Source organism: Pseudomyrmex gracilis, unplaced genomic scaffold (assembly GCF_002006095.1).
Source record: "Pseudomyrmex gracilis isolate BER0280 unplaced genomic scaffold, ASM200609v1 scaffold_337, whole genome shotgun sequence".
Taxonomy (NCBI): domain Eukaryota; kingdom Metazoa; phylum Arthropoda; class Insecta; order Hymenoptera; family Formicidae; genus Pseudomyrmex; species Pseudomyrmex gracilis.
Genome location: NW_018020921.1, coordinates 101,027 through 127,230, shown reverse-complemented (window position 1 = coordinate 127,230; position 26,204 = coordinate 101,027). Strand labels below are relative to the sequence as shown.

Sequence of the window (26,204 nt, the reverse complement as noted above, 5' to 3'; positions counted from 1 at the left end):
TTTAAAAATATATCTATAAAATAGGATATAAATTATCGCTTCACTTATTCTCAATTGAAGAGCTCTCATTGGCTGTTGCTCAACATTTGAAACAGCGCTTGAGCGCTGGTGTCAAAGCGCCGGTGTCTGTATGAGGATCCAGCCTAAGTACTCTACTTCCAATGGAAACGGAACACTAAATTTAATCCGTACCGGAGTGAAATCGAATTGAGGGTTTCGGTGGAAACTAGACTAGTTTTTGCCCGCATAAACAAGGCCTTAATCTCAATGATCCACGGATTTGATACTACAATCAAATAAGAATGTAGAATGGCGTATGAACTAGCGTAAAGGTCCGTTGTGCCATAAGAGCATCAAACCAAACTAAGCATGTTTCAAGCATTGTTCTATTTTTATGCTACATTTAACGAGAAATAAAGATAGAATGATGCTCCGAAACATTTACAGTAAGACTCTGATCGCACCTCAGAATTCGTGTTGTCGCGCGAATACAAAGCGCGGTATTTTTGTTTATTATCGTCACACTCTGCGCTTGCGTGTTTTCAAATTCGTGCGAACGACGCCGTCAGCGAATAGCGGTGCGTCCCGCCTTAAAGGCGTGCCAGTCGCCGGGCGGCATTACGTCTGACGGCGCAAGAAACGCCGGGTATGATTGGCGGTGCGATCGGCGTCGGTTCGCGAATACTTTGCGCGGCAAGCCAATAGCGGGAACGCGCGCTACGTAACGAGTTATTTGCGACCGTCCCGCCATATTGTGTATGCAGTGCGGGTCAGTGGCGCGTGTACATGGGTCTTTTCTGAGGATTTTCTATCGCGCGACAAACGGCAGAGGTGCGTGAATCTGCCTATCTCACTTACGGAACTTATTGCACGATGGATCCTGCGAAATTGAAAGTGGTTGATTTGCGATCCGCGCTGGCCGAGCGTGGCCTCGACACCAAGGGCAACAAGCCAGTGCTTGTCGAGCGACTACGCAAGGCGCTGGAAGAAGAAACATACGAACGTAAGTCGTATCTGTCATGTATCGGCGAACGTTGCTTGCTTCTATAAGTAAACGATTACTTCCTATCTATTGCTCTTGACACGGTGAAGTTTATCTCATTGATATCGAAGTGTAGATATATATACATACATAATCGGACATTGGATAAAAGTGAACATTGGATTTTTTTTAAACATTTTTGTACTACTTTTATTTTAAGGTGTAACTTATCCTTTGTTTTTTGTATTAATTTGCGAAATTTGTGTATTCTCATTTTTCAACATTTTCTTTGTGTTTACATTCTTGAATGTGTGTTTAACATTTGTTTTTAGTACAGAATCACAATGTTACAACAATATTATACATATATTTGTTTATTGCAGGTAATCAAGAGAAATCTAGTTTGCAAGTAGAAAGTACAGGTGAAGATTTTCAAGAGAGAGTTGCAGAAGCTGCACGATCTTCGCAGTCACCAAGGACACCTAGTAGAGCATCCAGGAGTTCCTCCATGACAACTCCAACAAAAATTTCCACGAGAAATGCCTCGAGGATGGCTACAACACCAAATTCTACAAAAATGTCTGCTTCAAGCAAGTTTGAATTTACTGATAAAACACACGAAGTGTTAGCACCGATGTCAGAGTCTGTCTCTGAAGAATCTGTAGTGCAACAAGAAGAGGAAATAGCAAAAGTGTCTCCAGAAAAGCCTATAGAGAAACAAGACTATGCATCAGAGTGCATAAGTCAGAATGAAATCTATTCATCGTTATCTGAAAAATCTCAGGAAGATAAAACAAAACATATTTTAGAAGATAATAAGTATGAAGTTAATGTTTCTCAAGTACCTGTGACAAAGCCGTCTGAAAAACCTAGTACAATTGAATGTGTAGATCAATTTTCTAAAACTCAAGAAGAACATGAAATAAAAATATCTAATGTAGATGAAGAAAAACTTTGGCAAACTCAAGAACCAGTAGCAGAAGATACAACAAACTTGGAAGAAGACATAGAAATGAAAGAAGATGTTGATAAAGATAATTTTAAGCAAGATATTGATGACAAAGATTTGATAAAAAATGAAAATATACAAGACACAGAAAACTCGTATAATACGAAAGATAATGTTGACATTCCAGAAGTTGACAAATCAACAGACATAACAGTTGATCAGATAAATAAGACAGATGAAATTATTAAATTTAAAGAGAAAGAGAAGAGTGATGAAGATTACACAGCGGAAGATGAAAAAATGGATAGTGTAGATGATGTAGAAGATGTGCATGAGAAAACAGAAGAGGATATTTCACAAGTTGAAAAGGTATATAGTTCAGTTTGTACATAAACTAATTTTTTTCTAATGATTTTATCATTTTCTAACTTAACTTTGCTATTTTTATGTATATGATAGACTGCAAAAATGATCAAAATGGAAAAAGAAGACACTGTATCGCACACAGACGAATCAAAGCGAAAGGAATGCAATGACATGAAGAGAAAACGGTCTGTTAGTCCAAGTTCGTCCGAAGTTCAGCAAACATCCCCCGTATCACAAAAACCAGAGGATGAACCAGATTTGGACAAATACAACGTAATTTTATCGTGGTGTAAGTTGTTTGTAAACTATTGTTCGGTGTAAAACGTGGCAGTTTATTTGTTTGAATGTGTGTTTTTGATGATACGCGTCGTTGTAACTATGTTTTAACTTTCAGACGATTCAGATTTGAATTTAATTATCGACAAAGAAGGATTTGTCTGCGCTACACCTATGCATACCGATGATTTCTGTCATATGTGGGCTGGCGCGAGAGCATCTTACGGTTTTATAAGCGGGAAAGTCTATTACGAAGCAAAAATTACAGAGCACTTTTCTACTGCGGAAAAAGATGAAAAATATTCATCTACACTCAGAATTGGCTGGTCGGCTCCTTATACGTCTATGCAACTTGGCGAGGACAAGTTAAGTTACGCGTATACAAGTACCGGACAGAAAGGTACCGATGGAAAGTTTGTGGATTACGGTTCGAAATTCGGCAAAGACGATGTTGTGGGTTGCTATCTTGACATGACACACGAGAACATTGTGGAATTGACTTACACGGTAAACGGCAAGGATCTCGGATCTGCGTTTAGTGTCTCCAAGGAAGAGTTGGGCGACAAACCTTTGTTTCCACATATTCTGAGTAAAAATTGTACATTTGTCTGCAATTTCGGACAAGAAGAGGCGTGGTGCGAGCGGATTCCGGAATATACCGTAGTAGGTGACGTTGAACTTCAGGATAGAGTTCCAGGCCCATGCAGACCGGATGAGAAAGCGGATTGCGAGATGATAATGATGTGCGGCTTGCCAGCGGCAGGAAAAACTACTTGGGCGAGGAAGCACGCGGCTGAACATTCAGACAAATTGTATAATATTTTAGCACTTCATAAATTACTTGAGAAAACAAGAGTACGTATTTATGATAAAATTAAAGAGTTTAATTTGCTATGACAGATATATAATTTTGAGACTGTCTTAATTTTTTTTTTTTTTTCAGGACGTTTCTCTGTCGGATCAGGAAGAGAAAGTTTGTCCGAAAGATATTGCTATTGACAAGTGCAATCGTGCGCTTGATCAACTAATTGACGTAGCAAGTAGTAGAAGACGTAACTACATATTAGAACAAGTATGAATATATACTTATAATATGTGTGAACGATTAGATAATGAAATATAGATGTTATTTTCTTGTAATCACATTTTTTGTTGTATTGTTATACAGAAAAGCAACGTATATTTTTCCGTACAAAGGCGTAAAATGCGAAATTTCTGTGGTTATCAACGAAAAGCTGTCGTTGTTATCCCTACAGACGAAGAATACAAGCAACGTTTGTCAACGCACGATGCAATCGAAAGAAATACCTCGTCAAATATAGATGAACTCAAAGGTGTGTATATATTGAGATACTGTCTTCAATAATGTAATATTCAATATTCCATATATTATGTAATATATTATGTATAATATATATTATGTAATATATTCAATATTAAAATACAGAGAAAGAGCGTGTTATTAAACTTTGAAAAAAATAATTCAAGTTTTATGTTTAACGTTTATGCTACAGCAAATTTCGCTGCACCTTCGGCGGGAGAATCTTTCGATGAAGTCGAATGGATCGGACTCGACGAGGAAAATGGTAAAAAGCTTATTGAGAAGTACAATAAGGAAGGCAAAGAGGCTGGATTCAATCAACAACCGGTTGCAAAACGGTCACGTTTTGATAATAAGAGTGAGAGTAACAGAAACATACGCGATTCTCGAAACAATCGGGATAATCGAAGAAATAATTGTGAGTGCTGTTATTTGCAAATATCTATTACCACCGCTCATTCATGCAAAATATATTGTTTGTTATATTGCATATTTTTCTGAATTAAGATCAAGACAGAAGTCGCAACTCTGTGTGGCGTGGCGCTGGTATGGGAGGTTGGAGAGGAGACAGACCGCAAAGGGGCGGTTATATGAGGCACGCCGGTAGTTACGGACCTCCACATGCCCCATGGAGATTGCGAGGTCGAGGCGGACCCGCAATGATACGAGGAGCAGACAGAAGACACGGCGGCATTGAAAGAAGAGCGGGAAATGACAGAAATCGACATGTCTCACCTAGACAGGGAAACTGGGGATCCGTAAGGTAAACATATAAGTGCATTATGTCTGTTTCTGAATTTAAAAAACTTTAGAGAGATACTTTTAATATCCAGATATAAGCTTAATAAATTTATTTTTCCAAACTATAAGCGCACATATATATTTACATTGTAGCAGTAATTATCAAGGATCACAACAATCCAGTTGGAATCAGCCAGATTCCAATTGGTCGAGCAGCAGTCAGCCGAATAGCCAGGCCAGTTGGAGTCAACAAAGTGGTGGTGGCGGCGGCTGGGGAGGTCAGTGGGGAGGTGGTTGGAAAGGATACGGCCAGAGTAACACGTACGGTCAGGCATATAATCAGGGATACGGCAATGGCAATTGGAACTGGAATCAACAGTATTACAACAACCAGTATTGGGACCAGCAACAACAGAGCGGGCAGACCACCGCGACTGGTGGTGGTCAAGCTGCGAGCAAACAGTAATCCACCACCGTATATAAATCTTGCAACAGCGGAAATCGAAACTGAAAATATCAGGTATAGATTTATATACACACACACTTATATTTTTCTGCTAAATGGAAATCCTTTTTATTTTAACAAGTGCCGAGTGTTAATCATGTTTGTGTGATCGTAGGCGTATTTCGCATATTTCATTTAGATTGCGCAAGTTAAAAGATTCGCGACGATCTCTGTATGCTGCGGCATAAGAGCGAAATGTAGTTGTTTGAAAGGATAAGAATACAATTTTATACAAACGAGGACAAACTACATATTCGCTCGGCATGCGAGTTGCACACTCACATATATGTAATATAAAAAGAACGTATGTCACAATTATGTTTTACATATAAGAATATATAAAAAGCTGCTCCGAGTAAAAGGTTTATCAGCTTTTAACTTTAAAAGCTTTTATCTCGGAGAGTTACGCAATCAATTTTAATATTTTCAAAATATATATATTGGTAAGTTTTACATCATATACATCTTATATTCAGAAGTTTCTTGCGATATGTACGTTTCATTGACATCTTATTCTCGATAAGGGAGTTACTAGGATTGTGCTCATTAAATTTTTTTTTTTTTTTTTTTTGTAGGAATTTGTTTGCGATGGATTATATTAATATTACAAATAAATTAACTGAATTTTTAAAAATTCTGTAAACTTTATTCGCTGTATATATATAATATATGTTATGATCAAAACTCGAAGGACGAGTGGTCCTAGGATTGACTAGTCAATGCACGGAACAATCAAGTTCTTGGTCCTGAAATATGCTTTTTTAGCGTACTTTTCAATATACGCTACTATTGCAGTAACATATTATAAAATTAGATTGGGTTAGGTTTTTACAGGAAGAAAATGCAGGAAAGGGGTTTTTCATCTCACACGCGTACGATAGTGTGTGACCAAAACGCTTGGTTGTTCCGCTCATTAACTAGTCAATCCTAGCCTTTCAAACTTTGACCATAACATGTATATACAGGGCCGACAATTAGTATAAAATTTCTCGCAGGCAAGTGAAAGGAGTAAAATTGAGTCGAAAAGTCCTGAATCATTTTGTTTCTATTACATATAGTAAAGGAGTAATTATTGAATAAATCAAGCCAATCACAGTGCCGACCTTTAGTCGGGCCGTACGTCAGTGAGCCGCGCGGAGCGCTTACGCACATTAGACGCGTGATTCACTGAACTTGCTCCCGGCTAAAGGTCAGCGCTGATTGGCTTGATTTATTCACTAATTACTCCTTTATTATATGTAATAGAAAAAAATGGTTCAGGACTTTTTGACTCAGATTTACTCCTACCTGCCTCCGAGAATTGTTAAAGTACTTGTCGGACTCCCTGTATATATATATATACAGGGTGTCCCAGAATTGGTTTAACATCTCTCGTACATAGGTATGTACGCGGATCTTTGGTAATTAAAATCTCGGTAACTATTGCAAATCTAGCAAAATGGTATAGGACTTTTCACCTCAGTTTTATTCCTTCTACCTGTCTACAAGAGATGTTAAACCAATTCTGGGACACCCTGTATATATATATATACACACACAGGGTGTCTTCTGCCGTATTGAACAAATGCTGATTTTCTTACGTATAATAATTATTATAATAAATTATTATGCGTAAATCGAGATCATTCTCTTGTAGCACTTAAAATATGAAATATCACATCGACATAAACACAGCGGATATCGCGCTCTCATAGTTCGACGAAGATTCTTTTAGTTTTGCGTGCACACATAAGAGAGCTCACGGCTAAGTAGTTGTTGTAACGTAACTTGTTCTTACATCGCGCAACAAAGAGTAAGTAAGAAATCGATGTTAAGAATATATAACAGCGGAGTTTTGAGGATGATTCTTATTGGAAAAACAGGTCTAATAATCTAAGTGCATTATAACACGTGTAAAATTATGTATAACATTCCCGAATAGGGATATAACTTTTTATTGCACTTTGAAAATCAATTATAAGAGAAATAGTAGCAAGACAGAAAGAAGAGGAGTACTGCGTATGGGTACAAATTAATGCAATCTCGATGCATTAAAATTAAAACAAAAAGAGAAAAAAACAAAACAGACAATGGATATAAATCACCTTCAAAAAGTTCGTGTAAATATGTACAGATTGTGAAAGTAAGTATTACGAGAAGAATATCGATCTATTTATACAATTATAAATAGATTGTATAGCGAATTTGGTTAGTTGCACTAATGCGTCAATAATTAATCGATCTAAATTGGTGTAAATAAATCATTGAACATCTATGCGAACCTATATTTCTGTACAACTTTGCGAATCTTTGCGCGGACTAGATGTGTATCACAAAAAATAGCGACAAATGTGTTTAAACGATTATAACGCGATTTTGTCGTAAGTTACAGGATAAAGATGCGAATAAGCCCGGACATTTAATTTATAATTCTGTACGGATTCATTGATGTTTATTGATTGCCTATGTTTGTACATTTGGATAACTTAACAAGAATACACACACAGTTTATCTGTACATTTTTTTCTTTTGTTTGTTTTTCAAAAGTGTGCACTAGTGCGTCCAGTCGAATTCGTCACTGACAAAATTTTAGCGGTGTCCTTGATAAAAAGATGAGCGAGTGAGTGAATGAACGAGTGAAAGAGGGAGAGAGAATACGCTCGCGAGGGGAAATGTATAGGTTTCCTCTGATATATGTGCGCGCACGCGCGCGCGCGTGTGTGTGTGTGTGTATGTATATATATACATGTATATATACATCTGAAGAAATATATATACATATATTTTCTTATTATGTATGTATTAAGGAACATACGTATACACGTACACTTTTATACACACACACGCGTGCATGTATTGTATATCGTTTATCTTTCTATACCACTGATAATGTATAAAAAAAACAAAAAAAAAACAAAACAAAACAAAGAAACAAAAATATGCGCAAATAAATTATTCTTGAACACACGGTTTTTTTGAAATATATGCAGGTTCTTCATTGCACGACAGATGATAACGCGACCTTACGCAGTAGTTGCTTGTTTGTTTCTTAAGTCGTTGTAGATTTTGAGAAAAAAAAAAAAAATAGAGAGAGATACGTCTCGTATCTTTGCATACACGATATAAGTAGTTTTGCGCTAAACACATGCTTTTTTTGTTTAAACGAAAACCGATATTTCCTACAGTATGATTAATGTACACATTGTTGTTTTCAAATATTCTATGGGCGGCACTCTCGACTTACAATAATGCATTTGTTGTCTTTGTGTACTTCCTCTGTTGGAACAATTTAATTCCGTCATATTCTCTCTCGGAGAAAAAAACCACAAGAGTGCAAATACCTCATATCTATCTTCTTCTCACGAAACGTTAGTTTGCTTTTATCTCAGCTCACACATTTTCTATGTCAATGATATATTTTTATATATATATATAAATAAATATAAAGTTTGTATGTGTGTGTGTATGTGTGTATGCACTGTTTGTTAACATCGATCTTGATAGTATAATCAGCGTTAGCAGCTCGCATGTGCTCACGATTAACGAAATCAAAGATTTATATGATTTAACGATTCGCACACGCGCGCGTGCGCATCTAGACATCTACAGCTCAAATTGTCTTTTAATTACATTTGTATAGAGAAGAGAGTGAAATATTTTCACACAAAAAATATTTCTTTACAAACAAAATAGATATCCATGCAGAATTTTTTCTTGTAATTTTTCCATTTGTCCGTAGAAAAGATGCTTTTTTTCTTACGTTCCAAGAATGCTTGTTTTGTTGTTTCAACTGTACATTGTGTGATGTGTTTCGAGCTGAAGAACCTTCTGCGTAAAACCGAAAAATAATGTAAGTGTAATACATAAAATAAGTACATATAACTAAATACTATAAGTAAAATTAAAAAGTATATATATATTAGAAGATGGAGAGAAAAAGAGCAAGAAAGAAAGAGAGAGACAGAGAGAAAGAAAAAGGAAAGATATACTATTTTTTAAGAAATAATCAGAAATTCTATTTAACTTACATGTATAACGTATATTATTGTGTTACCATAAGTGAAGAAAAAAAAAAAAAATAAAATCACAATGTTTATACTCCACATTGTGTAATAACGGTAATCACACGCGTAGTGTCGTTTCCTGTACAACAGGGGAAAATAAAATTTATAGAATACATAATAATAATAATAAAATAGACATTTTAGCTGTTCACAAAAAATGTACAAACTTATTCCTAAAAATAAAAAAAAAAAAAAGATTCTCTTTATTTGGTCCTACACTTTATTTCCAGAAATAATGTAATGATTTTTTTTTTGATGATTCTCATCGTCAGAGTCTTGTGTAGCTCAAACTTATTTTCTAAACTTAAATTACACATCAGGAAGTTACACACACGTAAAAAGAATGTTTTGTGACAAGATTATATGTGTAACGGATGGATAAAAGAAAAAATTATTTGTGATAGATTTACGTAAGGAAAGTTTTTCACATAAGACTATGTATACATACTAGATTGATAAGAATTGAAATATTTGTGGTAGATTTACGTAAGGAAACTTTTTCACGTATATTTGCCTTCATCAGAATACAATATACTTAATTGTGATTTGTACATATATCTGTATACTACGTAAGAGTAGTTGTGAAAGCTGTCGTCGCAAAAAATTGCTTCTTTTTTGTTTTTTTTTTTTGTTTTTTTTTTAATTACATATAAATGTGTTATAATAGAGAGTGTTAATTATATTTAAGCAACCTCGGAAGGCGTGTTATTACGCAACTACTTTTACAAATGATCGCGATTTGAAAACCGTTTGCTAATGCATAAAAAAGTTTTAGCATTTTAATATGTCTATATTAAACAGTTTTTAAAATGAGATGGGTTAATGACACACACACACGCAAAGTTGCTTAATATAACACATAATGTAAAATCGCGCAAATAAAAAGTTAGTTAAGTGAAACGTAAGACGAAAGATACCTCAACGAAAAAGAATGATTAAATCTTGTCTTGATCGTTTTAGTATGAAAATACAGCAACTTCTTTATTTTTAAAACACATTACTTTTCAATCGGTCTCGTTCAATCTTGTACTAATAATAAGTATAATAAACTTATACATAATCAAATATACATTTTTATACAATTTGCGTGTACTATACTACGCGTTGTTTTTTTTCTTTTTTTTCAAAACAATGTACACTGCACATTCCGCCAGGCTTTAACCCTAATCCCGTAAACCTCTGAAACCTCTAAACTTGTGTTTCCAAGCGATTTTTGAAAATGAAATATCTTGCAAACTACTTGGTGAGGGAATTTCCAGAAAATATCAAAATGTTATTTTCTTAGTTTTGAATAAAATCCCATGTACTTTTACAGATTGTTTTGCAACGTTTTAACCAGTAAAAAGTCACGTCGGACACATAAATGTCAGAGTTTACAGGATTAGGATTTTAATGTCCTTAATATACAACACGATTTTTGAAACAAAAGCATTTTAGAGACAATCGTTATTACACACGCCGCTATATATGTATTTGTAACGTTTTTCTATGCATATCATAGAAAAAAGATTTTGCCCGTCTACTGATGTAGACACAAACGGGATATTCTTACACAAATATTATATATATAATATAATATCTGAATGCAGAGTGAGAGATATATAGAAAAGACGTAAATAAAAGCGCATATATATTAATTACAATCATAAGTCACTCAAAATATTTCACAAACAATAAGTTACAAGGGTGTGTATTCATCCGTGAAAAACTCGGATACTTGTATGAGATTTTGAACGATCGGTTTTGAGTGTATTAAAATCAGAACGTGAAGAAACGTGGAAACTGATCGAAAGATAATGTCAGCATATTACTAGTTAAATATATATATAAATATATATATATATATATATTCGTTTATCATATTTCAGTTATATCTAATGATATATGGTTGTTTGATACAGCGCTTTCTCTCAGTTTGATATCCAAGTCTTTACGGGATGCTTAAATTTACAGAAAAAAAATATATATATTTATTAATATATAAAAAAACCAAATCAATTAAATTTATATCCTTCGTGTTTTGACTAATAACTATATATATATATAATTAAATTATATATTAAACAAAAATGTTTTTTCTTTTTTTTTACATATTTTTTACACGTGCATCTAATTTGAAATTATATAGTGAGTCAGAGGTCCTGTGTTTGCGATTTTATCACTAAGTTTTTTTTTTTATCGATTCCGATCCACCGGCGTTCCGATCCTACGCTACTCGAATGTTGTTTAGAACCAGTTTGATCGTCTCCGATTAAATTTAGTCGGCCGATTATATTTCATTGGAATTAGCTAGATTGATCGACCGAGTAACTTAATCCTCAACGCTCAACAGCTAGGCTCGGCATTTAATTCTATCATAATTCTTAATTCTATTATCTATAATACCGACGTAGCTTTCGACGTAGAATAAAGAAAGATTGTTTTGTCTTGTTCTCTCTCTTTTATTTTTATGCAATTTAACTACCTCAGGCTGCGTGAACACAACCAAGTCTGTCGTTCTTTACAGTTGTCAATGAACTCTTTCGAAATTACGTATCCAGTCGGAAGCTATCAATATGCGTGTGTAATACTAGTGTGTGTGTGTGTGCAGATGCGTAAATTCATAAAGTAAAATAACACTGTAAACGCTGTCCAATATCATGATACAATTACACAAGTTTTATATTTTTAACGTCACATAAAAGATAACCGATCAACATGATTCGATTGTATATATGGGATATACGTGATGATAACATTTTTCGTTTCTTGTGGGATTTAAATTTTAAAAACAACAAAAATTTGGATCGGAATAAGTTGAAAGTTTCGAAAAAAAAACTTACATCTCTCACACACCGCGTGTTCTTTTCAACGATCTTAGAAGGCCAGCTTCGAACAGATTTCTTCTTTTTTTTTTGTTACACAAAATAATAAATATCTCCATGATTTATACTTATTTAAGGCTCCTGGGTACTCGATGCGGCCGCCACATTGTAACACAAGAGTACCCAAAAGTCGTAATAATACGTATTTAACATCCTAAAAAGAAAATTATATCAAACACATGTAAATGGCAAGCGCAACATAGATCTCATAATTAAATAAAACATCTCTCATAATTAAATAAAATAAATATTTTTCGTGTGCATGCTGCTACATATAAATGTTATGGCCAATGTTAATGCACATTGTGCGTAAATATTGAATCTCTTTGATGGATACTTTCGTCTTACGTTAAAATAAACGTAATACCAAAAGTTTCGATAAAAATAGATCGAATATATGTGTAAGGATAGTCTTTATATAATAAAGGGAAAAAATATAAGATTCGTATATATATATATACATACATACATACATAGTTGTATATATGTATGTGTCTCTGTGTATATATATATATATACATACATATATATATATATATATATACACACATATATATCAAACACATTTATCGTAATATGTATATCTACCATAATGTGTAATGCAATAATAAATATATAGAATCCTGAGTATGTATGTACAATTTTGGAATCACTGCGACCCACCCAGTCTCATAGTTTTGACTATAAGAATTCAATATCAATAAATTAAATACATATATTAGTAAAGATTCTTTTTTTTTTTTTTTTTTTTTTTTTTTATAAAGCGAAGAAAGTATGTTACACTCGATTCAAATAACAGTAGGATTATGAAAAAATATATTATTTTTGTGCAATATAAAGCACATCATTCTCTCATGTACTCAAGTATACACGCGATCTTTAATTCGCATTCTCTTACGCAGTCCTCTCTTTCATGCAATGAGACGGTAACGCCCTATATGTATTTTATTTTTTTTGACAATTCTCTTATGACATGTGTAATTTGTACATTTATAGCTATATGATATCTATAAAAAAAATGTACAAATTTTCTCTATACAAATTTAGACGTCGCACTTATACATTAATGTATTAGTCACTCATAGAAAAGAGAATCAGTTTAACTTCCCTCTCGGTTATAACACTCCCAATTGTAAATAAAGTTTTGTTTTTTATTTGCACATAACAATTCTAAAATAAATCTAAACATTGCCTGCAACATAATTCTCTGTGTACTTCATCATCGCTAATCAACACATCTTTATTTTTTTATTATATTACTTAAAAGGTCGGAAGAGAGAACCAAGTAATATATGTTATATAAATCATTTCTATAATACGAATGTTGAAAGAAAGAAAAAAAAAGATCAAGATAGAATTTTCTAGTATAAACAGATTTTATTCTTGCATGCGTAACTATATAGCGATATAGTAGCTATGTAGTAACAGTATCAGTGGACGGGTCAAAGTGTATTGAAAAGGAAAGGTTCTTCTCTTTTACATAATTTTTCTCATTGAGAATAACAGAGAGGAGGTGTGTATAATTTTATCTCTCGATTTATACATAAAGTTTAGAATAATTGGAGTAACTATTTAATCTATTGATCTATAAGATTTTTATATGTATACATGTATAGTACAGGCAGTGATATGAAAGTATCTTTTTCACGTGTTAAGTTATAACCATAATAATGTCTCAATAACATATTGAGAGATACAACTTTTTTTCAACAAGCAAATACATTTTACGCTGCCTGTACGGTATGTACACATATAAATTCTAAATTAGTCTATATTATGTACACTATAATATTATCGTTGTGATAGTATTACCTACGGTCACGGATTAAGCCCAGCAGGTCTTTTGCGATTTCGTCTGTTGCTTTCTAAGAGGAACGACAAATCTAACGGATCTTTTTTATTCGGCATCTTCTGGAGTAGATTAAGTAGAATAACGTTTAATTTTTTCCTCTGTTCTTCTCTCTGCAAAACCAAAACCACACAAATAAAATTATCAAGTCAGAGATCACACAATGATTATTAGAGTTTTCAACGACATCGATTACCTGAGCGTATGATGTTGACGTAGACGGTGAAACTGTTAAAAGTTCGCCCGACCTGTGTCTAGTTCTATTATTACATTTAAGTTCTTTGTTATGCGTTTTCACATTATCGCCAGATTCTGACTTTTGATTTCCATCTGCTTCGTGATTGTGTTTCTTTTTGTCTTTGGACATTTTGATTCCATCCAAACTATGAGGCTGTGAAAATAAATAACATTGTCACTTGATAAATATTATATGTCATGTTTAAAAATAACAATCTTACTAGATACACAATAATAATCACACTTACCAAATAGGTGCGGTAATGCTTTATACGTTGTGGGAAGGTTTCAAATGCATAAGGTTTTGTGCATACCGCATGCCTGGCTCTGGCCACTTTCGTGAACAGTCGTGCCGCGCGATCAACACGGTATTCGCACACATAAGTATGTTCAGGTGTGGAACCAACTGGACGTCCTTAATTTAAAAAAAAAAAAAGAAAATATAAATTAAGTTTTGATAACGGAACGACGATACCTTCGCGAGTAGCGGGATGATGAAGAAATATGTATATAATTAAATAATAATTGTTTACCTTTACAAAATGTATGAGGATCTAACACCCAACATCGTTCGGCCACGAGATCGCAAGGGACAGCCTCGTACAACGGGGCGCACACAACTTCGTTCACGTAAAACTTTCGCGTTGGTTCGTGATATGTTTCATGTGGCCTCAGATAATGATGTCCGAACACGAACTTTTCACCTCTACGAATTGAAGATAATTTGATTTTGAACAAAATCAATCAATAATAAATTTCCACTCATTAGAATTACTTCATCATAACGGGGGGGTATATAAAACTTACTCGCGATTCTTCCACAGACGTTCGATTCTAAATATGTCCATTTGCTCATAATCGGGTTTCTGTATGGTTTTGTAAGTATGTTTGTCGGGTGTATCTCTCAAAACGTACACCGTGTCGCCTTGCCGAAGCTGCAAGTCGCCTCGCATCAATGTCACGTAATGCTTCTTGTCCTCTTCGTCGTCTTCGCCTTCCAACGGAATTTCCAGATCGACCTCACGAGGTTGACATCTCTCGCAGAGGTAAGACTCAACACTCGTGTCCGCTTTAACGCAGTCGCAATGTTGCCAAACGAGACATCGCTCGCACTGAATCATTAAACCTTCGTCTCTGTATAAACACACGCACACAAAACTATTATATATAATTTTAAAAACAAATATATAAATAATGAAAAAAAATGTGAAGAAAATATAAATATAACTGTACTTCTCTTCTACTTTTTTTTTCGCTCTACATACGTGCTTGTATTAGATATACAGGGTGTCCCAGAATTGCCGTACAATCTCTCGTAGGCAGGTAGAAGGGATAAAACTAAGTCAAAAAATCCTGAACCATTTTTTTTTATTATTTATAATAAAGGAGTAATTATTGAGTAAATCAGGCCAATCAGCGCAGACCTTTAGCCAGGCGCACGTCAGTGAGCCACGCGCCTGGTGTGTGTGAGCACTCCGCGCAGTTTACTGACGTGTGCCTGGCTAAAGATCTGCGCTGATTGGCCTGATTTACTCAATAATTACTCCTTTATTATAAATAATAGAAAAAAATGGTTCAGGACTTTTCGACTCAGTTTTACTCCTTCTACCTGCCTACGAGCGATTGTACGGCAATTCTGGGACACCCTGTATATTAGACCGATATCGATGCAAACTACCGCTTTACCTGTGCAGTCCGCAAATACATCTGATTACATCTTCCTCTCCGGCAGTTGAGCCACGAGGTGGCAGAAAACCCTGCGAAGGCGGAGAACCCATCGCGTCTGTGATAGCGTCCACGAAATCGGGTTTACTTCCCAGATACAGCTTCCGAAGTCTCGCCGCGGCAATTCCGACCTCGGACGTTCTGCCGAAGAATCTCACATTGTTGTCGAAGAGCTTTATCATATCGTGATCAAAGTGTTCCGCGGTCTTGTAATGACCAGTTCCGATACTCTGATCTATCGTATTCAGATCGATAGGTTCTGTTATTTTCTCGTAGTAATCTGGCAATTTTCTTTTGGGAGGTAGAGTCATAAACGGAGTGCACAACGGCTGACCGTTCTCGTCATTCGCCGTTACGACAATTGTGTACAAATCTTTCAATACCTATAAAAAAAATGAACAAAAAAATTAAGAGGGTACTGGAGCCCGGCTTGTAAACTGGATAGAGACCTGTAAACCGACGTTTTTATAACTTAAATTTCTTTATTTTTTAATTTTATTTACTGCACAACATTAAAAGCGTTTCTACAGAAGCAAATAAATATACAAAACTATATAAATATTTTGAAAATGGGTATATAATGCTTTTTTGAACTTGTTTTTCATTCATAATGATAGTATATGGTATCAAATACACATCATCACAATATTACTTTTTGTGCATCAATTAGACAACCAAATCATATTCTGAGTGTTTCATTAGATTGTTTTGTGTCGTACGTATTGCTGTAGTTCAGTGTAAATACGTACATAAGCTTAGAAATAATTTTATATACATGAATATGGTGAGGTTATAGAAGAAAACTGTATAAGAAAAAATTTATGCTGAATTTTGACATTCCAAAGAACAACAGCAAACTCTTAGCATAATTTACTTATTTCTGTAGAAGCATTTTGGATTTGATGCAGTAAATACGGCACAAAACGAAATATTAAAACGTCGATTTACAGGTTTCTATAGTCGGTATCCAGTACCCTCTTAATACATGATATCTCGATTTAGATTGCAATAGTTTTTTTTTTTTTTTTGGCAAAATGATTTTCAAAAAATGACAAATTACCTTAGCTAGTTTTGCAGTCTTGTGTACTTCCGGATCGTCCTGTGCTTGAGCGAGTCTACGTGTTCGTACGGTTCGCGCGTTGGTGTTGGTCAGCGCGGTTAGCTGCGAGTAGAACGCGTCGGACTGCGCCTTGGATTCGCCGGAAGTTTTCTCCTTCGTGGCGGTCGCGTTGCCGACCTTTGCTTTCCCGTTTTGCAACTGAACGTGTTGCACCGATGCCGACTTAAGCCGTCGTACTTTCTCGAGATTTCTCAGCAAGAAACAATGATGATCGCGGGCGAAGCATCGCTGCTGATACGACATGGGTTTTGGCTGCGGTATATTGTGCGTTAGAGTTGGATCGCCCACTTTGCGAGATTTACAGATGCTCTTGGAGTTAACCGCTTGTACCGCGTTCGACTTCCGAATGTTCTTGCGCGGTCTACCTACCGATCTTCTCTCGGTAAGTTCCACTTGTAGCGGCAACGAGGGAACGCTCCTCACCACCCTCTGACTTTTTCCACCTGTAAATTTTAAATTAAGATACTTCCACAAATCTCCAAAAAAATAGGGGTAAACAGTACAGTTATTGGCCTCCCAACAGTAATTGGCCATGTAGTAAAGAAGTACCAAATATAAATAAATACTATCATTATATTCTAAATTATAAACATTTTAATATTAATTAAGTTTTTCTGCTCCGAATAAAAGTAATATTATAGTATTTAAGAAGCTCAAAAACACTTATTGTTATACGACAAACATTAGCCAACTGGCCAATCACTGGTTTTAAGGTTATGAAAACCATATGACAGTCATTGGCCTCTTATTTTGAGTTATAGATACAAATGTAAGTAGGTTTGTTAGTTTTTAATGTGTTATAAATAAAATATTCATTACTACATCTTCATAAGTCAAAACAAAAAATTTATTATGTTAACTTTTATGTAAACAGATACTAACAGAACTCATATGGCCAATAACTGTCTATTTTGACTATAGGAAATATTTTATCAAATTTTGAATAATTTTTCAAATTTTCTAATAAATTTATTAGTTTATTTACAATTGTTATAGTTTGTTTGAGCTAGTAGTACTGAAGATTTACTTCAAGTTATTAAAAATTTAATTTTATAATTCACTCTATATAGTGCAGTTTTCCTTAAGTGGCCAATCACTGTATCTCTTACCCCTACGCGCAAAAACAATTATTTGTAAAACAATCTGTCGATATACCTATAACACCTCTGCAGACGTTACTACCGCATCTACATTGCTGTCCCTCCGACGGATTGAAGAGCGCGAAGTTGTAATCATACGTCAATTCCTCTCCCGGTTTAATATCCCTAGACGCGAATAACGCCATACGCGGTAATCCGAGAACGCTCCATTTTTGCATCTCGCAATTGGGTTCGCACGAATGATTCACGAATCTTCCATCACCGCCCATTCGATGACCGTCGATTACCAAACCACCGTCCAAATGTAAACAGTAGTGATGCGTATCGTTGGCGTATCTGGTGGCCATTCGCGACTTGAACTCTCTCTCCGATACAACTTCGCCCACATATTCGAGAATAAAATCTCCAGATTTGATGGCTTGTTGTGTTCTTACTCCCCATCCCTTGTCCTCCGTCATAAATCTCTGCAATCCCGGCGACCATTCGTGCCTCTGAATCTTCTGATTCTCGCACTTGTCACCGCACGGACATAGTTGGGGCGAACATTCGCTGAACACCATGCGGTTGATGCAGTCATCACCGCAACCGGCCTCCGGTTTGCACTCGCAGGCTTGCGCCTCGTAAAGAGTGGTCGGTTTGACGTCGTAATAAACGTTAGTCCGAATTTTTCTGCAAAAGCAAAAAAAATGTTATTGTAACGATGGATTACGTAACACGCTTTTGTGTAATTTGTAAAATATTTACCAATGTTATTCACAACAAGATCTGTGTTTAATATCATTTATTTAATTTGCAAGAGATTTACGATTGCTATACATGGAACGGAAAATAAATTAAAAATTTCTCGCTCACTTGTAGTTCCACGACGGCACCAGATCCCGACCGGATAGTCTCGACTGATCGTGCAGCCACAATAGATCGTACTGTAGTTGAAACGGTGTTTTTTTCTGTCGCAGAAGTTTCCCGGTAAGACCGGGCAATTGCTCCGTATAGTGCGTATCACAGACAAGAAGTTTTCTTTTGGCATCAGAATCGACGGTCTTCTTGGATTCGAGATCCTTCTTACATTCCGAGAACATATTGTTCGTCGTTTGCAAGTACCGCTTCTTCCACCTCGACTGTTTCTTCCGGTTGTGCGCTAAAACGGCCGGTTTCTTGTTGTTGACCTCTTGATCCTCGCTGGTTATGTCGCTGCTAGGTGGCGCTTCGCTCTCCGTGTCGTAGCCCGCGTTTCTCAGTCTCTTCACGTTTCTTCCGTGAAGGGACGTGTTGAAAGGACTGGTCGAACTTCGTCGTTTCTTGTGATTGTTATTGAAGCAACCGGACAATTCCATCTTGACGTTCGCCGCCGCTTGAGCGTTCGCGCGTTCCAATTTTCTCAAGTTTTCCTCGTTCAGCTCGGCGATACGTTGATTATGATTGTAACGTTCGAGGGACACCACCAGCGACGTGTTTTCATCGTAGACCCTGCAATCTGGTATTTTCTCGTATTTAACCGGACTCGAGTACAACTTTTCAGACAGTACGCTACTGTCCGACTCAACGAGATCCTTGCGAACGCGTAATTGACCCGGACAGGATTCCGTCACGTCGTCCGAGCCACTTCGACTGGACGTTTCTTGCACCGTACCGGAATTGTTCGCGTTCTTAGCGTCTGTTTTACAGTTTCCTCTGGTATTGTTATTTTCTATCAAAGTGTTCCGAGCGTCATTTGTCATCAAAGATGCTTTGCTGTCCTCGATATCGTCGGATATGTTTTGATCCTTGGTGGATCCAGATGTCAATGCCGCCGACTTGGCCACACCGGAAGAAGAGGAATCGACGATCTTCTTCTTCTTCTTCTTCAATGTGGGAAAACCCGTGCGATTGATAGTTTTCCGTCTTCGAACTTTCTTTTTCGTGAGAATTCCCGTAGCGGTGTCGCAATTGTTCATGATATTTGGCACACTCGAATTACCGATTTCGGCCGTCTTGCTCTCGACAACGGTCTCACAATCGTCGGATACGTCGGACACGTGCATCTCCGAGTCAACTTTTATGCTCTTTTCCGCACGAACGTGTTCGATATCTCCTTTATTGTCCGATTTGTCAACTTTGACCGATTTTTCCACCGTTGTCTTTTCCGATTTGCTCGATTTCTCCGCGGTGACTTTAGAACTCTTGTCCGTAGGCTTGTCCGATTTGTCGATACCACCGTGATTATCGGCCAGCAATTTCGTGATGGTAACACGAAGATCCTTGACGATCTTCTTCTTTCGGCGCGGTTGAACTTCCGCGTGGACAGTCGTCGATTTATCCTCATCGCTGCCTTGCTTCTCGGATAGCGAGTTCTCGGTATCCCTCGGTCTTTTCTTGGGTGTTACCGGCAGAGCTTCCTCCTCGTTGATGGATGAATTGGAACTGCCGCCGCCGTCGCCGCTACCGCCGCCGTATCTCGTAATGGTGGCCTCGATCGCCTCTTCTATGTGGCTCTCCGTAGAATTGGACTCGTTCACGTTTGCGTCCGTGCAGCTTGCGTTCGAGCTCTGTGAACTGTGCGGACTCGACACGTGATAGTGACGTTTCTTCAGTGGCAACCGCTGCTCGTTAGGATTCGAACTTGTGCTCGTATTCGCGCTACTCTTGGAGTCAGCGTTTGCCAATATCTTTTCTTTCTTCAAGCGTCGCTTCAGTTTCTGATCGTCGTTTGCTCCGGTATCGCCGCCGCCGCCGCCGCCGCCGCCTTTTCTCTTTTTCGTGAGCTTCTTCACGCGAAAGATCTGCGGCAGCTCGGACTGATTGACGCTTGCGTTGTTTCTACCCAAGCTGCACGACTTCGCGAACTCGTCGACCAACTTCTCCAGCTCCTGGAGAATGCACGGATCGATGCGAATGGGATTCTTCGGCGGGGCTAGCAGTCTTCGGCGATGCTTGTGATGATGGTGATGATGATGTTTGTGACAATGATTGTGCTGCGTCGACTCTTTCGTCTTGTCGTACTTGCCGGATGTGCGGCTCACATTCTCCGCTTTTAATATGTCGCTAACAGGCAAAGATATCAATGTCTGCACGCCCACGCCATTAGTCTCAAAGCCGGGTGTGATTTTTTTGTTACATTTGTTCTCCTTTAAAATCCGCCTGGTTGCCGAGGGTGCGGTTTTCTTTTGTTTCCTGGATACAACGGCCGCCGCATTATTTCTGTTCTCTTTCGAACCTGTTCTCTTACCGGCGCCACGTATCTTCTGATCGCTGGAAACCTGATGATCGCAGGACACCGCCTGCTTCTGTCGCGTCAACGGAACCGTGGTCTTGACTGTAGACACACAAGTTCTGTCTTGTCTCACTTTTCTACAGCTCCTGCCGTCGCATTGCGGAACAAGTTTGCTCGCCATTGATCTACTCAGGCACTTGACTCGCATCGGGGAACTCGCCGTTCCTATGGCCTTTTTGACTAACGTCTTGTCTTGCGGGGATTTCACCGGATTGCCGAAACGTTTCTTCTGATACGTCGTCGTTGGTTTACCTTTTACCTTTTTGTTCGCTGGAGGCGCGTCGTCCTTCTCTTCCTTCGACAAAACGGGCTTTGCATTGCTTCGTTTTCTGGGCGAAGACGCATCTTCCTTGACGCTCTTTGCGGACGATGATTCCTTCTCCTTTTTTTCGACCGGTTGATTGTCGGGAGTCTTTGGAGTTTTTGAAGACTTTTCTTTCTCAGCCTTTTCTATTTTTTGTATCTTCTCGACGATTTCCGGTTTTAAACGTGGCCTACCAGGTCCGCGCGGTTGCGTGGACACTGGTTTTGCCGGTCTGCCGGGTTTCCGTTTAGGAGGATACAAAACTCGATCAACATTTACCGCCGGTTTAGTGACGATTGACGGTTGAATTGCGGATTGGGTCGGTGCTGGAGGACTGACAGGACTAATCGCCAAATGTAACGGACTGTTATCCACTGATTGAATGCCGGAATCAGGCGACACATTCGACACGCACGTGTATTCGTTATCGTTATTCGCTTTCTTGCCGCATTTACTGCGCCTTTTTCGCGGTTCCGACAACATAGCGGTCTTCTCGACGAACTGTTGCAACAAAGTGGAACTGTATACGGGTACGGTGCCGGTCTCGCTCGTATCAGAGTCCGCACCGAGCGACATGCGCTCGATCGCCTTTGAAACCAACCGACCGCTCTCGGAATCTTCAAAACCGTCGAACGGTGGCTCTTCCTGCTCTTGCGGTGGCAAGATTGTCGCTAAATCGTCTTGATTAATTTCCTGTAGTGGCAAGTGATGATGTTGCGACTGTTGTTGCTGTGTCTGTTGTGACGTCACAGGACTCACAGACGAGTCCGAATCTTCGCTACTACATTCTGAGGACTAAAACAAAAATTAGTTACGTGTAATATAAATTTATTTGTTACGTACTAAATAGAGTAAACAGAGTATAAACAAAGTGATTACATATTCTTTATCATAATTGAATATATTTTCACATATTTTTTTTTTACTAACACAGATAAATTACCTTGTGTTCATGACTGGCCTTTTGGAGTTTCTTTCCAACATTTTTTCGGCTCTTTTCGCATTTAATCTTGTCCTCCTCCTTTTTAGGACCTTTCATGGTAATTTTTAATTTCAATGCTCCCTGCAAAACATGCAAAATCAAATTATTTTACCAAAATTGTCGCGAATCAACTCTCTTGATCATTTAAGTTTTTAGAAAAACAATGCGATTCAATATATACTTGTTCGAAGTTGGTTTCTTGAATAGAAAAAGTTTGTTCGCTATGTTCCGAAGAGCAGTCCGAATTAGATACGCTATCCTCTTCGTCACCACTACTTTCGTCGTCTGACTCTGAATTAGAATCTGAATATGAGCAACTGCCTTCGCTTCCACCAGAGCTTTCGTCGTCGGAATCAGAATCTTCTTCGGAATCAATCGAATCTGTCCCTGTAATTTCGAAGTTGCATGTAAAGGTTTAAATAAGAAGTTTTATATCACAAAATTTGCACATTTTTGGCACCGCCAAGATTTTTGATTACCATGAGGCTCAGTAGCAGGATCCCAACTACCACCACCCTTTATAGCATCCATGTCAACAGTCGAGGGAAGCTCTTTCTCTTGCTCCCCATCGTTTTCTTCCCAATTCCAGTTTTGCAGTTCTAAATCTGAGGGATGGTGAATAACGGCATTCCATCCTGAGTCACCAGACATTTTTCAGCTTATCTAACATCCAGCTGAATCCAATAGAATACCATTCCTTATACTTTTGTTCACTCATCAAGCTTCTTTACGATACCAAAAAGCACATCTCTTCGGGGCTTAGTTTATATATAATATTCATTTATATAAATAATAACTAATGTCATATTTTTTTTTTTTTTTTTTTTTTTTTTTTTTTTTTAATACAATATTGTTTCACACAGAAATTGAAGTCTGTAACTCTGGAAAGCAAAAACAAATAACATTAGTCAAAAAACATTGTGACGCAATATTTGTCTTAGATCTAAAAGATATATACTACAATGTATAAGTTTATCTTAAACTTGAAAGAGCAACTTAAATAATAGTAACTTAAACTTTTCCATTCTTTTTTTCACATACGATGTAAAACATTATTGAGACCTAAAACATACAAGCGATTTTTTTCACCGTGCGGTAAAATAATTGTGAAACAAATCATCAGAGCTACACAATTTATTTACACAGTTACGTTACACTTGGATAGGCATATTTTTACCGCAGCGTTTTTAAAATCTGTGCGTGATAAAACGCTCGTGAGTCAAAAGTTGAAAGGTTTACAACCCTTTTTATTGGCATAAGAAACGATGCCGCAAAAAAAAATTGCTTTGTCACGCTATATTTTAATTACTTCTTATTCGTTTTTTCTCCTTATGTAAAAAAATTTTGTTACATCAGTGTCAACGTTTCTTTTTTACTCTCCCAAGAAATCAAGATCACTTTCTAGAACGCAACAAGATGGTCCTGGATTCATCTCTCAAACCTAGACACTTGTCTCAATTCATCTCCAAGTTTAAGAGAATGCTGATGTTCAACACCCAACGAGCGATTGGGCCAGCTTAAATCTAACTTTTATATTTGTCAGAACAAAAAGTAAACACCGTGTCGAAATTATGTCAGATCTCAATGTATATCAAAAACTAAAAGTTTGCAGAATTTGCAGTTGGCTCTCAACCTCTCGTGTTGTTTCTTCACCGTGTGTGAAAAGTTTATGGAAAAGTAGAACAGTAAGCTTTTGCTTTTCAACTTCTCTCTCTCTCTCTCTCTCTCTTTCTTCTCTATTTATCGTACGTTAAATACACGCATATCTCACCAATGTTCACGAATACCTCAAATTGTACACAAATGCGCGAATTCCACAAATCGCGGAATAATTTCAGATGAGAAAAAAAAAAAAAAAAGAAAAACAAACAGCAGCTCAATCATCGAACTATCGACAAGCGGAAAAACGTCGTCAAATTATACTTGTCTTATTGATGACTCAATACTTTTCGATAACATCGTCTAACGTGTATCATGTGTAAACATCGGATAACACAACGCTCGCAGGAGAGAGATCTCGGAGCGCGACGATTACCTTCGCAAGTTTTAGCTGCGAAACATAAAATCTCGCTCGCTCGCTCGCTAATTCGAATTCGCTCGCAGATCTCCACGACTCCGAGGTTGAGCGGCGTTGTTCGGTCGCGAGAACGAGCGAGATGACGTCGCTCAGGCGATTGGCGACGCAACGCGCGACAGCTGTTTCTTCGTCTCGCGCGCTAGGTGTTATGCCGCCAGGTGTGCGTGATGCTCGAGACGGGGATTTGGCGCGAAACGTCGTCGCGTTAATCGGACATGAGGCGGTTGGCGCGCCGCGTTGATTGTCAGAATTGCGAGACCAACGTCGGGCCAGGTGCTGGGAGATCGGTTCGGCGGCGTGTCGACGAAATGATCCTTCCGTTCGCGGCTGAATCCCAATTGGAAAGTCCGATGTTTACGTCTCCGTCAGCGGGATCACAAAATGGCGTTTCACGGCGACGTTACCGTAACACTGTGCGGCAAAACTCGTACGTTTTTGACGCCGTGCGGGAAGAGTGCGCGTCGCACCGATCGACGAATTCCTCGGTTGGTGGTCACACGTCGTCGTCCGCTATTAAACGCGGATTGTGCGTTTTTCCGAGTATTATCGCGGTATCAGATATATAATTGCGCGTACCTCGTGCGAAATGCGAATTCGCGCATCGCATTTCGCGACAACACTACAATCAGCACCTTGCACACACACGCGACACTATCGTCGCGTCGCGGCGAGTGACGCAACTTGCGTGCGGGGAACCCGTCGGCGATTGCGTGTGTCATGAAAATTTAGGGATACGTCGTGCACGTATTTTTCACGTAACGCGTGCGTGTCGCGTGACGCATCTTTCTCTTTTATTCTCTCTCTCTCTCTCTGTCACTCGTTCGCATTGACATTCCAAACAGAAATACTAACAGCGTTTTCGACCGGTTTTTTCGCCGACCGGGTTGAATCGCTGCCGCGAGCGATGTCACTTTGACAAATCGACCAATCGCGTTGCTCGATTTACCCAAGTGACGTCATTAATAGCGACTCCGATAGCGACTCAACTTTTGTAACCGGTCGAAAACGGTATGTGACATTTGATTAATTTTTTTTTTTTCTGAACCAGTTTTGAACAAATTAATCGGGTTAAGAAACTCGCGAGGAAATCAACCAATAACATATCGGCATTCTTTTGAACGTGAATCCGAAGAAGCTAGTTTGTGATTGGTTGATTTGCTCGAGTCTTGCCTCTTAAGTTTGAAAGCAGTCGTCACATTTTCGTCTTCGAATCCGGATCCGCATCAGACTCGTTTTACGAATTATCACAGAGATTTGATTGAAAATTTGATCGAGGCAAATGTTTGTTGTTAAAAAAACAAAATCAATTTTTTTTCATTCTTGATTGATCAAACTCAAATTTCCGCAGTTGCGGTATGTGACGTTACGGGCGTTTACGGCCGATTTCTTTATACTTCTCGATAGCTAATCCTTTGGATAAATTTCTCTGAGAACCAATAAGGAGAACCAATTTTGGGAGATATCTTCTAGATAAAGTTATCGAAAATTTATCTAGAAGTGAAAAAATTGACTG

General features: G+C 37.7%; 2 protein-coding genes across 6 annotated transcripts; one reads left to right on the top strand and one right to left on the bottom strand.

Moving 5' to 3' along the window:
• The first annotated feature begins 730 nt into the window (after positions 1-730).
• LOC109860150 (heterogeneous nuclear ribonucleoprotein U) lies at positions 731-5,733 on the top strand. 3 transcript variants are annotated; one of them, XM_020439045.1, is made up of 9 exons: positions 731-1,003; positions 1,366-2,300; positions 2,391-2,586; positions 2,692-3,428; positions 3,517-3,645; positions 3,742-3,907; positions 4,088-4,312; positions 4,402-4,657; positions 4,792-5,733. In XM_020439045.1, the coding sequence occupies exons 1-9, from the start codon at positions 874-876 to the stop codon at positions 5,099-5,101; spliced, it is 3,084 nt and encodes a 1,027-aa protein (XP_020294634.1). In that variant the 5' UTR covers positions 731-873; the 3' UTR covers positions 5,102-5,733. The 3 variants fall into 3 exon arrangements, with proteins under 3 accessions (XP_020294634.1, XP_020294633.1, XP_020294636.1); XM_020439044.1 differs by having other exon boundaries at positions 4,789-5,733; XM_020439047.1 differs by lacking the exon at positions 731-1,003 and adding an exon at positions 1,131-1,202 and having other exon boundaries at positions 4,789-5,733.
• Positions 5,734-11,238: 5,505 nt separating this feature from the next.
• LOC109860146 (histone-lysine N-methyltransferase ash1) lies at positions 11,239-25,344 on the bottom strand. Of its 3 annotated transcripts, XM_020439037.1 has the most exons (14): positions 24,650-25,344; positions 23,094-23,495; positions 22,796-23,001; positions 22,576-22,695; positions 18,931-22,427; positions 18,134-18,747; positions 16,919-17,421; positions 15,820-16,241; positions 14,941-15,267; positions 14,667-14,839; positions 14,382-14,548; positions 14,093-14,287; positions 13,860-14,009; positions 11,239-12,201 (listed from the first exon to the last, which is right to left on the bottom strand). In XM_020439037.1, the coding sequence occupies exons 2-13, from the start codon at positions 23,263-23,265 to the stop codon at positions 13,866-13,868; spliced, it is 6,540 nt and encodes a 2,179-aa protein (XP_020294626.1). In that variant the 5' UTR covers positions 23,266-23,495; positions 24,650-25,344; the 3' UTR covers positions 11,239-12,201; positions 13,860-13,865. The 3 variants fall into 3 exon arrangements, with proteins under 3 accessions (XP_020294626.1, XP_020294625.1, XP_020294627.1); XM_020439036.1 differs by lacking the exon at positions 11,239-12,201 and having other exon boundaries at positions 12,779-14,009; XM_020439038.1 differs by lacking the exon at positions 11,239-12,201 and having other exon boundaries at positions 12,779-14,009; positions 23,094-23,288.
• Between the last annotated feature and the right edge of the window lie 860 nt (positions 25,345-26,204).

What these genes read in the sequence shown, in the direction of transcription:
- LOC109860150 (XM_020439044.1), top strand. Translation starts at nt 874, where the DNA reads ATGGATCCTGCGAAATTGAAAGTGGTTGATTTGCGATCCGCGCTGGCC. An exon ending in ATATTTCACAAGTTGAAAAG is followed by an intron (nt 2,301 to 2,390) that starts GTATATAGTTCA and finishes TGTATATGATAG; the next exon opens with ACTGCAAAAATGATCAAAAT. An exon ending in GGAAACTGGGGATCCGTAAG is followed by an intron (nt 4,658 to 4,788) that starts GTAAACATATAA and finishes TTTACATTGTAG; the next exon opens with CAGTAATTATCAAGGATCAC.
- LOC109860146 (XM_020439037.1), bottom strand. Translation starts at nt 23,265, where the DNA reads ATGTCTGGTGACTCAGGATGGAATGCCGTTATTCACCATCCCTCAGAT. An exon ending in AGGCCAGTCATGAACACAAG is followed by an intron (nt 22,428 to 22,575) that starts GTAATTTATCTG and finishes TTTTTGTTTTAG; the next exon opens with TCCTCAGAATGTAGTAGCGA. An exon ending in TCCTCATACATTTTGTAAAG is followed by an intron (nt 14,549 to 14,666) that starts GTAAACAATTAT and finishes TTTTAAATTAAG; the next exon opens with GACGTCCAGTTGGTTCCACA.